We start from the raw sequence: 17,454 nt of genomic DNA, 5'->3' as shown, positions 1-17,454 counted from the left end.
TTAAAATTTTCCACGTTCCCTACCAATTTGAAGATAGTTTGATCAGTTAATGGCTCATTGTTTTGATTAGTTAAAGGGTCATTGTCAATGTCCACAATTTCCTCCCTTAAAATATCAAAACGATTTGCAAAATCTCCTTCTTTACCTGCACCTAATTTCTTACTTTTATTCCTTAACCCCCACCAAGATTTCCTCTATATCATCATCCACGGACCATAATTAGTGGAGTTAGAGGAATCACCATTTACCTTTGTTGTTCTAGTTACCATTAGACCTCTTTCTTTTGCAACGGTTATGCCGTCACTTAAATACTCACTAACCACCCCAGTGTTCTCTAATAGATAGTTGTCAACTCTATGTGCAACAACTCCACTTCGAAAGCAAACTGTGTAAATAGCTTCATATTTTACTTTCTGAATCAAGTCTCCAATTTTGATCCTAGGGATCAAAGGTTTGGCAAGATCAACTTCAACACAAATTCTCGCAAATTTCCCTCGTGCCACTAAGTTTGTGTTAGCATCAAGCCATAACAGTTTACTAAGGAGCCAACAAATCTCCATCAACACCTTTTCATTGAAATATTCAAACGGTAACTCTGGTAACCTGATCTAGATTGTAGTTGAACCTAAAGAAGCAGTAGAAGGCTTGAAGTTTGGCTTCCATTTTTGAACAGTTAGATAATGACCCAATATCTTCCAAGGACCCCCCTAAGAACTTTGATCATATCATGGTTTTGATCAAACTTGACAATATAGTAACCAAGACCTAAATCAATCATTTCAAAATCACCATTCAAACATCATAACTTAATGATTCGACTATGAAGAGCACTAAACGCCAAAGACTTACCTAATAGTTTGATTATCAAAGTAGAACACCATGGTCGTTGAATCTCTTTTTTTTTTTCCCTTATTGATACAAATTTGTGGCATTTCATCTTGTCTTTCACCATTCACCATATCATCATCATCAACCCATCCTTGTTCTAAATCGAATGAAATTTTGTCAATATTACCCTTGGCAGCAGCACCGTAAACATTTTTTTCCCCCACAAAATAGTTTATTTGAAAGTTTTTTGTATTGAATCTTTATTGCACCCCTTATTCGCTTATTCTCTTCCTGACTTAAATTTTTTTCGTTGTACTCCATACAAGGTGAGTGACTTCCTTTGGAGACAGTCACTTTTCCATCGACTTCCTCACAGTGGCTTACTCCATTCAAGGTGATAGACTTCCTCTGGAGACAATGATTGAATGGTGATTGACTTCCTCTAGAGACAGTGGCTTTTCCATCGATTTTCGCAATGGCTTACTCCATTAAAGGTGATCGACTTCCTCTAGAAACAATGGCTTTTCCATTGACTTCCTCTACTTTAATATTTTTATACTTAAAGAACAAAAAAAAAGGTACAAGATGAGGACTTCTTAAGAAGTCACCCATCCTAGTACTACTTTTGCCCAAATACGCTTAATTGCGAAGTTCTAATAGAATCTGGTGCATTAATGTTAGTGTGATCTTACCTAAACCTTAAGAGTTGTGACTATTTATTTACTACCTTCCATTATTGAATAATGAGAGAATAGACAAATAAGGCAAAGTTTATATCAAGAATTGAATCAACTATTGCTTTGGGACAAACTACATTACCAAAAGTCTCATGCTTGAAAAGCAAAAAATTGAACTCATCCAAAGACTACACATAACCCCTTTGGAATCATCCACACCATTTCTATATTTGTAGTGCTGGATAAGAAACCTTTATGAGAATTTAGTGTCTTTAGTTTATCTCTAAATCACTTATTACAAAAGACATATGATATCTTATAATTGTATAAATTTTTCTCCTTCTGCGATAAAAAGTTAACTTTTAACCATAAAGACTCGTTTATGAAATTCAAGCTATAAATATTTTCAATATAAAAAATGAATAAAGGCTTTTCTCTCAAGTCAAATTTTAAAATTAAAATAGTATCTCGCAGGACCACCCACAAAGCTATATACACAATAGTATAAATCAAGTGGCCCCCCTCTTAGAAAGAATCTGCAGAGAGTCGGGTAGGAGACCTTTGTCCTTTTAATTCTTTGAAGCAGCTTTTAAGAAGTGGATGTTTTGGCTTGCTTTTATAAATAATACATATATATATAAAAGAAATGGGAATTAATTAGTAGAAAATGGTTTTATTCAGGTTTATTGTGGCGAAGGATCATAATATTCCTTCCAATGCAGTGGCCTATTTTCTTTCAAGTCACAAGCATGCTTTGAGAATTTCATCAAGTTATATGAAATGATTTAGAACAGAACAAAACATAATGATGAAATCAAATCCATACGTGACTGAGCTATTCCTGATAAATAAAGATTTCAAAGTCTTTTAATTCCAAGGTAAACGTTTGTTTTCATTTATCTTGACAGTATTTCTCTAATTATTATGTTATCATGATTAAATTCAAATATAAACAAAATTATCATCCTATAATATGATTAAATTCAAATGTAAATAAGATTTATCATCCTATAATGTATCATTGTATGAATGCATGTCACTCAAATTTGTGGTAGTGTATTGCTAATTCAATATGCAATCTTTTGTTTACTTTATTCTGCCTTACAGCTCTCTTGAATGTTTCGAGGCTCTATATATATTTGTATAAAACTCTATATGAAGCTAAATGTGATACGTTGGTTTAGAAAAATGCTAAGTATTGGATATTATAAAATTTTGAAACCAGGAAATTAAATAAAACAAAATTGGTCATCCCAGTAAGCGTTGTGTTTTATTAATTTAATAGTATTAGTTATATATTCTGTTTACCAATATGCATTGCACTCAGCACAAGCCTGTGAGCATCAAGTGTTTACTACGAACAAATTGAAATTTAGAATTAACAATTAATTTGAAATCTTGTCTCAGCTTGTTAAATAATTGATTTATTCTGCAAAGAGTTATCAAGAAATTGAAGATGGCTAGTTAGAAGGGGAGATAGACAGATTAGAACCATCAACCATGCACCTTTCCCTTGCCAACTAGCATTTACTGTTTATTTCCAATAAATCTAATAGAGTTAGTGCTTCTGAATGTCACTGAAACACTGTGTTATATATATAATCAAACAGCAGCCTGTTGAAAGTTGTTGAATTGATTAAATATATAATATGGAGATGGATATATATATATATATAGTAAAGTTTATGATGAAAGCTTTGTAGCTGCTAGCACCCAAGCTATGGTTCTAGATAAAAATATAATGTTCCTGCTAGGGAGGACATAACAACATTAAAACCATTTCATCACACCATTTAATCTTGAAATCTGCAATTGGATTTGGATCTTTATGTTCAGAAAAAAAAAGTAAATAAACTTGCAAGCTGACCATCCTTTTGAAACATGGAAAAATTGTTTGGGGCACTCCACCCTTTCCTTTCAGCTATGGCTAGCACTGATTTAATTATTCTAGGACCACATCAGTTGAAAGCTGGTACATCCCGATTGTGGAATCTTTTAGTCAAGATTAAGCTGCCATTAATTAATAATGAAGGAATTCATTCTCGAGAATAATGGTGTCATGTGTGAGAATCTCTAGCTGCAAACAAGTTTCTCAAGAGGATATCGACTCTGATGAAAAACAAAAAATGGAGAGAAGATTGGACCTATATCTGAACTCTTTTAATAAAGAAGGATAACAATAGTCAGGCTAAACCTGATCTTGTATATAGACAGAGTATCGACCTTGTTCCAAAAGACAAACATAAAAGCTACGGAACAACAAATAATAGCTCGTGTAATCTGCAAGGCAAAAACCATTTTAATCGCTGGCAAAACAGAAGTTGAGTAAAATAATCAGTTTGTCAAGTAGGGCAGTACTTTCAGGTGTTAACAAAAGTAATAAAGGTCACTGAATTAAAAGAGATTTCGGAGATCAGAAATTGGGAGTGCCCTAATCAAGGGGAAAAGTTGGAAGAGTTCATGAAGCATCAGCATTCACCACCCATTCTGCTGTCAAAAGGACAATCAATAGCTAATTAATAGTTCATTGGATCTTATTATAGTAATTCTAGAAATATTCAATTTTTTTGGCTGACATGGTCATATGCTTCTTAAAGTTATAAACTATAGAGAGAGAGAGAGAGAGAGAGAGGAAAGAATAGTAGTTCATTTTTATTTTAGTGAACGTAAGNATAATAGAGAGAGAGAGAGAGAGAGAGAGGAAAGAATAGTAGCTTTTATTTTAGTGACAAGGTCATATGTTTCTGTTTCATAAAGCTAGAAAGTTATAATGAGAGAGAGAGAAGTGCCTGTGCTTTAAACGCCTTATACTTGGAGTGAAATGAGGATAGAAACTACCACTTGCTAATCTTTAGTATTTGGTATAATGGCATTCACCGTGGAGAGGAGTGAAGAGTTGGTGTTCTCTGTGGAATCCCAAAAGGCAGTTCCTGCACCATTTCTTTCAAAGACCTACCAGCTTGTTGACGACCCTCTCACAGACCACATTGTCTCATGGGGTGAAGATGAGACAAGCTTTGTTGTGTGGAGACCCCCTGAGTTTGCGAGGGATCTTCTGCCCAGCTATTTCAAGCACAACAATTTCTCCAGCTTTGTCAGGCAGCTTAATACCTATGTGAGCCTTCTCTCTCTCTCTCTCTCTCCCCAACTTGGTTTTTCTTTGAATGAAATATGATTTTAGATGGTTTTCCAGGCTTTAAGTTCCCCGACGTTTAGGACTCTAGGTTTCTCTCAGCCTTTAATTGATTGTTTAAATGATGTGTTGTTTATCCCTTTTTCTTTCTCAAGATCTTTATCTTATTGTTGTTGTTTTTTAGGTTCAAATATCAGCAGAGATCAATGTACTGGATGCTCAGTATTTCAATATATGATTCTCAACAATCAAATCATTTGCTATATATACACTCTCTCCTTTACTTGATCACTGAATGAAGCTCTCAGTCTCATTCCATTTTTTGACGATCTTAATAGAGTTGCTTTTCATAATATATTCAGTTGAGACTTTGTGTTGAAATATGGTTAAATAATGTTTCTCAATCTTGGTAATGGTTGAAAAAATCTCAGGGATTTAAGAAGGTAGTGGCAGACAGATGGGAGTTTGCGAACGAGTACTTCAGGAAAGGAGCAAAGCACTTGCTATCGGAGATCCATAGAAGAAAAACCCCTCAAAATCACCAACAGTACCACCATGAACAACAAACCCAGTTTCTCAAGCCAGAAGAAGGCTTTGGATGGATCGAGTCCCCGTCACCATCTCCGAAAGCCAGCGCCGATGTTCTAACAGCACTCACCCAAGATAATCAGAGACTACGCAGAAAGAACTACATGCTTGTGTCTGAACTCACTCACATGAAGAACCTTTACAATGACATCATTTATTTTATCCAAAATCATGTAAAACCAGTGCCTTATCAGCAAAAAGCTTATAATTTAGGAACAAAGATCAGAGAATTGGGTCCTTCGTTTCAAGATCCAATCCATTCTGGCAATGAAAATGCTACAAGCAGCGTTTTGGGCAAGTCATCAATGACTCTAACAGAGGAGCCAAACAACACTGTGAAGCTTTTTGGAGTCCCTCTCAGTGGCAGGAAACGACTGCACCCTGAGAAGATTAATCAGCAAGAATATTTGAGATGCGGGGTCTCTACTGATTAGCTTTCTTTGGGGCTAAGCTAGCTACAGTACTTTGGCAGAATATGTAATTGTTCGAGCAGAAGATTTGTATATACTCGGGCTGAACTTCTTGTCGATTTAAGCTACTATATATTATCATTAGAATTACATCTTTGATAATCACCATTAGTCTTTTTAGCTAGCTACAACTTGATCCATCAAATAAATTTCGCTTCAAGAAACAGTGGAAACATGCAAGATTTTCATCAAGTCAATTTATTTCACTCACCTTACTTTACCATGTTTCTGGCTCTATCTGGACTAATATAGTTAAATACTACATGAAAAGATAAAAATATTTTTTTATAATTTAAATATTAATATTTTTTTATTTATTATCATTATTTTAACCATGACACCACTTAGAAAAATTTCTTAATCTACCACAAACAGGTATCTCAAACAATTATAACAAGTACATTTGCAGAGGTTTTTTTCTAGGTTATTGAAATTAAATTGTTTCTTTAAGCTTTATTTCTTATTTTATAAATCATCTCTAATTTATCATAAAATTTGAATTCAAAAGTCAAAAGCCTTTAAGAAAAAAATTTCAAGATTATAGTTCAATCTGTGTATCAATGTCAGTTATTTTATATTCAAATTATATTCGAATCGAATCTTATTAAGAGTCTTTTGTTAATATTAATTTCCTTTTTTTTTTGAAAGATGATTTTATTGGTCTCGGTTGCCGGTAAATGCCATTGAAAGTCTTAGACTGTATTGTTGATGTTAATTTCAAATGCATCACTTTTGTGAAATAAGATAACACAATATTGTTGTAACTCGAAAACCGAACAAACTATTTGTTTAAAAAAGATTTAATTCAAGGTTTAAACGCTTGAATGACCTCTGAAGAACCAATCTTATGGTTTTTAGCCAACAGGGCTGGTTGTTCCAAACTGATACTGTGACCAAATAGTTTGTAATTGGAATCTGAGGCTGAGCATGTGCACTTACAGCATGACTTTTGACAGAGATGGTACGTTAAACTGTCTTCCACCTCCCTCCTTATGGACCAAAGAATTCCATCACCTAAAACAACAAGCAGAAAGTTGTTGCGCTTTATTACTTGCTCAGGTATCCAACTGCCTGAAACCACTGAAACAAGCTCCTTCTTCCACCCATCAAGACTTCCATTAATCCGCTATCTTCCACCTCAAGAATATTCCCCTTTATGTCTCCATTTATATTTTCTTTAAAGCCTTGCACCGCTATAGTCCAATACAGAAGAAAAGAAAAACAATCTTCGGGCCACCCTTTCCCTTCTTGGAATGTGAAAGCACACTTGCAATAAACATGGGGTAGAAACTAGAAACCTGTGAATCATCGAGAGGAAAGGGAATCGAAGAGGATGTAAGTGGAGAGGGGGGTATTGGGGCAATCATATCATGCTATGAGTTTGACGTTTTCCATGATTTGGAATCTAGATATCTGCTTTGCGTTCTTTGTTTCTGAAAAGGTGAAAAGAGACCATCAAAAAGGAATAAAACATTAGCCTCAAGAGCAGGCACTCAAGGAAAAAAAAAAGAGAGATTTTGGCTAAAGATTGCTTCGGGATTGGAACATAATGCGCTTTCTTTCATTGCCTCTCCATTTCCTTTTGATGCCAATACTATGCGCAGCTCCAAAATATTAAACCAAATTTTTTATATGTTTGAAATTGGCAGGAAAGAAAAAACAAAGTTGGAAAGAAAAGAAAGAACGTCTACAATATTTTCTAGGGGAAATTTTTTTTTTAACTCTTAAAAATAACATGTTTTTGTTAATAAGCTTCCAAATAATTTTAATTGTTTTTAGCCACGAAAATAGATTTTGGGACAAAAATGCCCTTAATGAGTCATCTTAGTTGACGCGCACTCTCAAACAGGCGAAAAATGAGAAAATAAATATGCAAATAAATTGCGAACATCTAATTTTGTGTAAAACATCTATTTTTTCGTGAAGCTTGTGCAAAACAAAATAATGTTGTATGAGATGGTTTTTTAGAGATTTGGGACATGACATTTAGATAATAGGAGAAGAGTGATATTAAACCGAACGAGGAACCGGTCGTGATGAATTGAAAGCTTGGAGAATGATGTGAAACCAAAAATCCCTGATACGGTGGTGAATCGAAAGGAGAAAGATGTGAATCCAAAGCATGAAATGGTCATGCTACAGCAAGCCATATGTGAGACGGTTGTGACAGGGCAGAGTTTAGAGTTTGTGAAACGGCATGTTAGGAATGTGTGACACGACAAAGTTTAGAGTTTATAACACGACATGGTTGGAATGTGTGACACAGCTGTGACACAACAGGGTTTAGAGTTGGTGACACGCCATGGTGGGAATGTGTGACACGGCTGTGACACGCCAACGTTCAGAGTTTATGACACACCATAGAGTGAATCTGTGAGACGCCAAAATTCAGAGTTGGTGACACGCCATGGAGGGAATCTGTGACATGGCAAGGTTCAGAGTTTCTCAAACTCCATGGAGATCCGTGACATGGCAACGTTTAAAGTGTGTGACACAACATGGCAATTGATGGGTGACACAACATGGTTTGAAAAAGGAAAAAAAAACAGGCAAATAACGAGGAAACCGATTGGACTTCAACTGAATGAATTCAATAAATGAATATTTATAGAGGAAAGTGTGAGGCCATTTCATTTTAATTAAATATTTTTCAGAAATCACAAACGTTTGTGTGAAGAGGTTCATTTGTCATTCCTCATTCCCAAAGATACTAGACTGTTCGACTTTCTTTTTTACAAGCTTAACGACACCACAACAATAATGTCAGTTACTAGTGAAGAGGTCAGTCAGTCTGAAGATAAAACTTTTAAAACTTTCGTTGATTTTTTGTTAGGTTTGTGTGATATGTACGTGTTTTTTCAATCTTTTTCAATTGTTATGTTTAAACTGTTTTCTTCTCGGTTTTATGGTCGTACCAAAGTTTTGAACTACAACAAATATGGCGTGTAGTGGATAAATTACTTTTTGGGGTTTTTAGCGTGTCACGACATTGGTTATTTTAGGACAGTTCGTGTAACGAGTCTGTAATTACAGTGATTGACGTGTCACACGCCACGGATATTTTAGGCCAGTTCATGTAAGAACACAATAATTATAGCGATTGGCGTGTCAGCGTTGGTGTGGTATCACATTTTACGTTATATGCATGGAGTGTCAGCATTTGGTGTGTTACCACATTTTACGTTATATGCATGGCGTGTTACAACATTTTACATTATATGCATGGCGTGTTACCACATTTTACGTTATATGCATGGTGTGTTACAACATTTTACGTTATATGCATGGCGTGTTTCCACATTTTACGTTATATGCATGGCGTGTTACTACATTTTACGTTATATGCATTGCTTGTTACCACATTTTATATTATATGTACGGCGTGTTACCACATTATGGGTTAACTCACTCATGCATGTGTGCCATGTTTTACAAATACAGTCCAGACAGTATGAGGATCTTGATAGTTTGCTTATTGTGTTGAGGGAGAAGTGGGCATTCAACATTGCTATTAACACCTACTGTAAGTGGTCGTAACTCCATTACACCAACAAGACCCTTGAAGAGAAATAGGAGTACGATGCAGTGAAGCGTACATGCTTCGAAATGCTGCTAGACGTATATCCGCAAGGCTACTTCTTCGCTAATCTCCTGCATAACATCATGATCCGTCGAATCACTGTGACAGATTCAATAGAGCATGAGCTATGGTTTGCCATTGGGAAAAGCAAGGCACGCATATCAAAGCAAGAGTTCTACCTTATCACCGGACTGAAGTTTGGTCGAATGCCGGATGTGTTCACACTATCGTATGAGGTTGTTGCAAACGGAATTCATGCACAATACTGGAACGGGCAATAGAGCGTTAAGCTGCAGGCCTTACTTGATACGTTCTGTTGAGGCAACTTTAAGCAATTAGGAGACGCGACCAAGATGGCACTCATTTTGATCGCGAATAACATTTTATTTGGTCAAAACTACCATAGACAAGTGATGCCTTGGCTCTTGTCGTTGGTGGAAGACATCGACGCTTCGAATGTCTTCCCATGGGGTCATTACGTTTGGAAGCTGACCTTGGACTACCTTTGGAAGGGGTTCGAAGTGCTTTCCTCGAACATGCAGAAGGATCGTTTACGATACAACATTTACGGATTCACGTGAGTGATATAGGTACTGTCACGTAAGATTTTTCATTTTTCTTTTGACATAATAATTTATGGTTGTAATCGTTTATCATTTACGGTCTGATAATGGTTACATTTGACTTACAGTTCTGGGCAATTGAGGCAATTTCGACCTTACGAAAGATAGTTGCCCCCTCTACTTCGAAGGACAATGTCTACCCACGCATGTGCAGATGGCAATGAAACTAGAAGCCAAAAGACTTCTACAAAGCAGTTGAGATGTTGGAGTCATCTCAGCAGGTGAGTGAATAGCTACTAAATTCTGCTGTAAATTTGTATAATAATTTTTCCTAAAATTTAATCACAATCCCTATTTTACAGTTGTGGGCAGTGGAGACTTTTGAGCCCAAACTCGGATGAGGCTAGCCAGGATTATTTTATGGATATTGATGTCCCATTATCTGAGGGCCACCAAAACGTGCCAATAAAGCACATGGAGGATCGGGCGGACTGAGGTTTAGGTGTGAGGGAAAAGAGGAGAAACTTATAGCATAAAAGAGCCACTAGTGCCATGACGCGGAGGCGCACCGTCGCTTCTGTCGTCGATGAGCTATCGATCCCTAAGTTGATGAAAGAAGGTAACGACCATGGCAATGGCAATGAAGAGCCGGTAAATACGACTAACGGTTTGTGTTCAACAATTCCACATGTGATTATCAAATAACATATCTGTGTTTGTAGTTGAACCATGCGACAACAACTTCACAACCATTGAAAGGTCCTCCTCAAACTCACAATGCTAACAATGAGCCAGTAAGGACGGTTATAACGGTTTGTGTTCAACAATTTCATATGTGATTATCGAATAACATATCTGTGTTTGCAGTTAGACCATGCGACGACAGCACCTCAACCACTGAGAGGTCCTCCTTAGACGCACAGTGTTAATGACCCGCCAGTAAGATCGGTTCTAACGGTTTATGTTCAACATTTTCACATATGGTTATCAAATACCATAGTAATTTATGTTATTACAATTAAGGGAGGCGATGACAGCTCCTCAACCACTTATCAGTCCTGCTCAACTATAAAGTGGTAATAAGCCGCCGATAAAGATATTAAAGTTATAACGAGTAATGTTTAATAATTCCATATATGATTATTGAATAACACAGTAATATATATTATTGCAGTTGACCCATTTAACAAGAGTCAATGACGGAGTAGTCACGAAGCGTCAGCTACAACGGATCATGCACGGGAATAAAAAAGACATGTCAGAGTTGAAGGCTTCAATTCAGTCGTTAACTGTGACGATGCAAACGTTTAAAGACCGTGTCATTGCTCAAATTCTAGACGGCCTAAAATCACAAGTACGTTATTCTATCTTCGCTCATATATTGGTCATTTACATTTAGTAGGTATAGTTCTATTTTTTGTTCTCGGTTTATGGTTTGTGGCATTATATGAGCTAATGAATTTTTCCATTTATCTCGTTCTGTAGGCAATCCTTCATCTCACAGTGTTGTTGAGGACCACGATGATACTAATGATGGGCATCATGATAAACCTAGTTTGCACATTCACGATGATGTTGGTGGCACTGACGGAGACCTTGTTCCTGAAGCCGATCCGGATGATGCTGTTGTAGGGGATGTGACCCTTTAATCATATGATGCTGAAGGAGACCCTGTTCTTGAGGCGAATTCGATTATCGATGCATCTGCGGGAGGGGAGGGGGACCTTCACTCAATCGTGGCTGAATGAGAGCTTCTTCCTTAAGCCAATGCATTAGTCGAGGCAGTAGGAGGAGGGGACCATCTTCCTTAAGCCGATGCATTAATCGAGGCAACAGTAGGAGGGGACCATCTTCCTCAGAGCACTTCTGAAGCCAGCAGCTCACAGTTGCCGTCATTAGAGTCATCTGATGTCCATCATCATGCAGCATAAATTTCAAATCCAATTGAGCCGGCACGGGTGAAAATGGCGAGCAAATACAGAGCAAGCTCGTACGTCTACCCCTCAATGAATCGTCGGGATGTAAAGAGCACAATGGTCGAACCGTACAAAGCTTTCAAGAAAGACGAGTGCACGAGGTAAGCACATAAATAACATTGCAAATATTGTTTTTTAATGAAACATTAATTCACCAAGGCTTTTCTAACTCATTCTATTACATATGCAGGCGTAATGTCGAGATCTTAAAGAATCAAGGGGCTGACTTGTTCATAACATTAGAGAATCCTAAAGAAGAAATGAGTAGTGAACATATAGACGCATGCTTCAGTGTACTTTGTAAGTAGATGACAGGGCTGAAGTCGAAGCTGTACACTACTCGTGCATGCGAGGTTGACACGATATTCTTCGTAAATTAATTTGAAAAATTTTTAATTCTGAAAATACTAAGTTTTTTACTGCATTAAGTGTAAGCTAATGTATACATGCTTCACAAGATACCATCCATATGCTACACACCTCATTTTCAACTGAAAATGCTCGATCGAGTATGGAAATTCCAGATAAGTTACGGGCGTACGTGGAGGGTGATAAGCCAACATACAGCAAAAAAAAGGGACGACGTCGATTTCATCCTCGCGCCTTGCAATGTGGGTGGGCATTGGGTGGTAGTGAAGATCGAATTGGTGAGGTGGACGATTAAGGTGGTGGACTCCTCAAGAACTTGGACGCTAAGGATAACGGAGTGTGAGCGGCTCAGATGACACCCCTTACAACAATTATGCCAATCATCTACCACCAAGTTGGTTATTTCAACAAAACATGTTGGAAAACACAAGATTTGACGCCGATGCCATTGAAAATTTATTTGCCAAAAGCTAAAGTGTATTGGCAAAATAATAGTGTTAGCTGCAACATGTTCATGATAGGGTACATTGACGATATTTTGCAACCGGAATCAATCAAAGTTAAGTAGAATATGATTGCAAATTTGTGTCGCCAATACATCCTAGAAATTTTTTTCAACAGTTGTGAGAATGAACCCTGAACATATCGACCCTTATCTATACTTTTTTTGTATATATAATTAATTTTATTAATTTTAATATTCATACATTTTATAGATTACTTTTTTTTTTCTCAATTCAAACATAGTGCCTTGAAATTAATACTGCAACCATGTGGCGTGTCACCCCATTGGGACATGGCGTGTCACCTCTAAAAACTAGAACACGTTAGCGTGTCACGCCAAGTATCTGGCTCCACTCAGCGTGTCACCACAAGATGGGGCGTGCCGTGTCACCTTACAATACTGCAAAAAGTCAACTTGTCACCCCCAAAATCTACATGCACTCAACGTGTCACGCCAAGTATCTGGTTCCACTTAGCGTGTCACCACAAGATGGGGCGTGCCGTGTCACCCCACAATACTGCAAGAAGTCAGCATGTCACCATCAAAATCTGCATGCACTCAGCGTGTCACGCCAACTATCTAGTTCCCCTTAGCATGTCACCACAAGATTGGGCAAGTCGTGTCACCCCACAATATTGCAAGAAGTCAGCGTGTCACCACCGAAATCTGCATGCACTCAACGTGTCACGCTAACTATCTGCTTCCACTCAATGTGTCACCACAAGATGGGGCATGTCGTGTCACCTCACAATACTGCAAAAAGTCAGTGTGTCACCACCGAAATCTGCATGCACTCAGCGTGTCATGCCAACTATTTGCTTTCACTCAGCGTGTCACCATAAGATCTAATTGACATCTACCAATTACAGCGTAATCTCAACCCCTACACCAGATGATCAAAAATGTCACGTGGCATTTCTTTTATTAGCTTAGCATAATATATTTTTGGGGAATTTTCATCCTTATATTTTAATTTTATTTTTAAAATGTTTTAATTTAATAAAAAATAATTATGATGATTTATAGATGAAATTTAATTGGATGATCCATAAATTTTTAAAATTTGTTTGGTCAAGTCATGTGTTTTAATCTTTAAATTCATATGATATGTTTTTAATTACTCCAAAATTTTCTCTTTCTATACTTGCATCCTTTGAAGTAAACTCTTTCGTACAATATTATTATTATTTTCTTAAGTGATTGGCTTAAAGTTTTATATAGAGGTATTAATAAGATAAAATAAACTTTGTAATTAAAAAATTACAAAAACAAATTGAATATTAGAATTTAGAATGCTACTAAAGTTAGATGAATTAATTTCATAGATTGTAAGAGATTTGATTGTAAGAACATAAAAGGTTAAATCAAATGAAATAGAAAGGAATTAAATTAAATTATTAATTATTTAATACAAGTGGTAATAAAATGTGAGAAATGGGGTAACAGTATAGGGATTTCGCAAGTCTATTTAGTGTTCAAAACTACGGACAAAATGAAATTAATAATCAAATAATATATCTACAAAATTAATAAAAAAAAATGAAGACTCATCTACAAGAGAAAACTAACAAACACAAAATCCAAATATGAATGAATGTAAGATACTGCAAGAGCAAATTGTGACAAAGGTATTGCACCAGGGTTACACATTTAGTTAGGCTGACAAGCTGTCTTCATCCACAAGACACCCTAAGTTTTTAGACATTGTCTTTCGTATTGGACAGTTGTTGCGTGTGTAACCGGTTTGTCTGCAACTTGAACATGCTTTCAGTTGGTGCACTCGTGGAGGCACCGATTGACTTGGAGATGGTGTTGGATTTGTGGATGGAACTGCAAATAGGGATGGGCGATTCTATCTGTTATGCCCGTACCTCTTGCATTGCGAACATCTCCGTGCTCAACTACCTTCATAGACTGATGGAATCCTTCTCATCCTAGGTCTTCTCGCTTGGCTTTGCCAAGGTGGTGGCAAAACGATAATTTGTTTCACATGAGGGGGCATATCCCACTCACTGGGATGCCCTACCAGGCGAATTGACCCTGCATAACCCTCCATAAAAACGGTTGTCTTGTAGTAGTCAGCGCAAAATTCAATGGCTTCACGTTTGCATTTACTGAAATATACAATGATTTCAATGTTCAAGCACAATGTAAATACTATGTCAATTAGGGTTCAAATAAGAAATAAAGATATTCTGACCTTATTGCTACAATGGCATGGCTGCATGGCAGTAAATCTATTTGGAACTCACAACATGAACATGTCTTCGTGGACAAGTTTACAAGTCCATCCATCTTCCTATCTTTAACTTCAAACTCCACTCGATTGATAGGTTTAACCACAAAGCAATGTGCATCATTGAACCATTTCCTCAACTGCTTGGCAACCCAAGGTCTGAGGGGCATGGTCACCTTGATGGCCTCCTCGTATCGATCATGGTACCAAAGCTGGAACATGTCTTTGATGAACTCGATCAAAATAGTGATTGGCATTTGTCTTGCATACTTCAAGTATGAGTTAACACATTCTGCAATGTTGGATGTCATCATTTGGTATCGCCTTGTCTGGTGAACAGGCACTGCCCATCTCTGAGGGCCTATTCTCATAAGGTCAGTGTGGGCTCCTGCGTGAATCTGCTTGAGCTGGTTCATATGTCTGTTGAAATCAAAAACCTTATAGCAATCTCGAGTAAGGGTGAAAATCATAGCAACGTCGTCACGCTTGAACTTGTTTTTAAATTTTTTCTTCAAGTGGTACCCGTATAAACCGTGGTGCGCTTTTAGGTATGCATTTTGGATTACTTTTTTCATGTCAAGATACTGATCAAAAATGAACATAGTGTTTTCAGGACAACCAATTGCATCACGCAGCTTGCTAAGAAACCACGTCCATGAGTCTTCGTCCTCAACATGGCTGATGCCAAACGCAACTAGATATACACACTCGTTCGCATCTTTACATATAGCAACAAACAGCACACCCTTGAACCTGTCTTTCAGATGTGTCGCATCAATTGCAACTGTAGGAAGCATTACATCCCTAAACCCTTGAATTCAAGCCCCGTATGCCTAAAAACAATATTTGAATCTTTCTGCCTCATCAGTAGCCACTGTAGTGACTGTGCCGGGATTTTCTTGTTCTAACATATAAAAATACGAGGGTAGTAGTTGAAATCACTCCTCTAGGGGACCGAAAACAAGCTTCTTCGCATACTCCTTCGCTTGCCAAGCCTTACCATACAGGCATTCCAATCCCCACTGAACCTTCATCTCACCAATTATGTCCTTAGGTCTCAATGCTACTCCATTAGCATAAAGCTTGTGTGACATAAGTTCACCAATTATCTTCGCACTCGCAGTTGCAAATCGCTCTTGCAAACCATCAACAGTACATGTGTGTACTTTGTGGAATGTCCGAACTTGCTAATATTCTCCTCATTTAGGTAACTTTGTTGCATGCACACTGAACTTGCATGCCTTGTCCTTACAACCAACCTCATAACAAGCTTTACATGACATTTTTACTCTTATCCCAAACTACGCTTTTAGAGCCAACATATTTAAAGCTCGTTTCAACTCAGCCTTCGAGGAAAATATTCTTTCTTTGTATAAGGGATCATTGGCACATGTCGACACCTTAGTTGTAATTGTTTGGAAGGAAAACCTTTCTACACCTGAAATTATCCACGTACGAGATATCCCTCTATTTCCCCTTTCTTGATAACTATCATGGAGCAATGTACCAGTTGGAATGAATCCCATTCTCATCAGCGATGAGGCTATTGTATATGGGGTCATCACATTGAACATCTCTTACATCAACACCTCTAACAGGTTCCATTTCGCCTTCAACATTATTGCAAATTAGAATGTCACTGTCATAAAGATAGTCTTCGTCTGAACTCTCATCATGCCATTCATCAGGCCCATCATTCGAATTGTCATCAAATCTATCTTCACTGACAGAGAATAAATCCTCATTTCCCTCATCAGATGTAGTATTATCCTCGAGCGTCGTAGTGTCACCCTCCAACATCACAATGTTGTCCTCAAGTGTCGCATTCTCATTTGAAAATGCCATTGCACCCTGTACAGTTTTACCCGATCGTTGCATTTGTTGGACACAAGTAACTAATTGGTTCGATGCACATCCTGATCGAAATTGTGCAGCCAACTATTTTATGAATGTCGTGTGTCTGCCGAGCTGCACAAACTCTTGTGCATACGTCAATTGCCATTGTTGTGGGTTACAAACCGAATGCTATCATATATGTGAAGCATTGTATATCTCATTTTGATTGAGCTGATTACCATGTTGTTCAACTTTTTCATGTGACATAACATTTGTTTGACGTCCCTTAATGTTGACATACACAGCCGAAACATTCCTCTGTTCTAGCAGAATTAATGCAACATCCTCATCGTCCTTGATAATTGGCCGTGATAACTCTTCTGGTGTACTGATCAATGCATGTAACTCAATCTCATTAATTTTTGAGTTTATCCCAACAACATCTTCAACCAGCTTCATCAATCCCACAAACGACAAATCACTCCTAACCCCTACTTTCGTGACTCACCACTCTTGCAAATGCCATCCACCCACTGACCACGTGTCTTATCACAAGTCGCACAACTGGAACCCCACTGAAATTTTGAAAACAACAATAATTTGTCAATCATTTAACACATTACATGACATGCCGTGTTTTAGAATTTGCCAGTCATGTGGTAACACCCCATGCATATAACGTAAAATGTGGTA

The 17,454-nt window shown here is 37.4% G+C and overlaps 2 protein-coding genes across 2 annotated transcripts; one reads left to right on the top strand and one right to left on the bottom strand.

Moving 5' to 3' along the window:
- On the top strand, window positions 4,275–5,860 carry LOC18589965 (heat stress transcription factor B-4). The gene is made up of 2 exons (XM_007015187.2): window positions 4,275–4,620; window positions 5,070–5,860. Exons 1-2 carry the CDS (start codon window positions 4,372–4,374, stop codon window positions 5,658–5,660), a joined length of 840 nt encoding a protein of 279 aa, XP_007015249.2. The 5' UTR covers window positions 4,275–4,371; the 3' UTR covers window positions 5,661–5,860.
- Window positions 14,587–15,722, bottom strand: LOC108663291. Its single transcript, XM_018126896.1, has 2 exons — window positions 14,890–15,722; window positions 14,587–14,803 (listed from the first exon to the last, which is right to left on the bottom strand). The coding sequence occupies exons 1-2, from the start codon at window positions 15,720–15,722 to the stop codon at window positions 14,587–14,589; spliced, it is 1,050 nt and encodes a 349-aa protein (XP_017982385.1).

Source organism: Theobroma cacao, chromosome 9 (genome assembly GCF_000208745.1).
Source record: "Theobroma cacao cultivar B97-61/B2 chromosome 9, Criollo_cocoa_genome_V2, whole genome shotgun sequence".
Taxonomy (NCBI): domain Eukaryota; kingdom Viridiplantae; phylum Streptophyta; class Magnoliopsida; order Malvales; family Malvaceae; genus Theobroma; species Theobroma cacao.
Note: the sequence above shows the minus strand (reverse complement) of the source record. Positions and strands in the feature narration are given on the sequence as shown.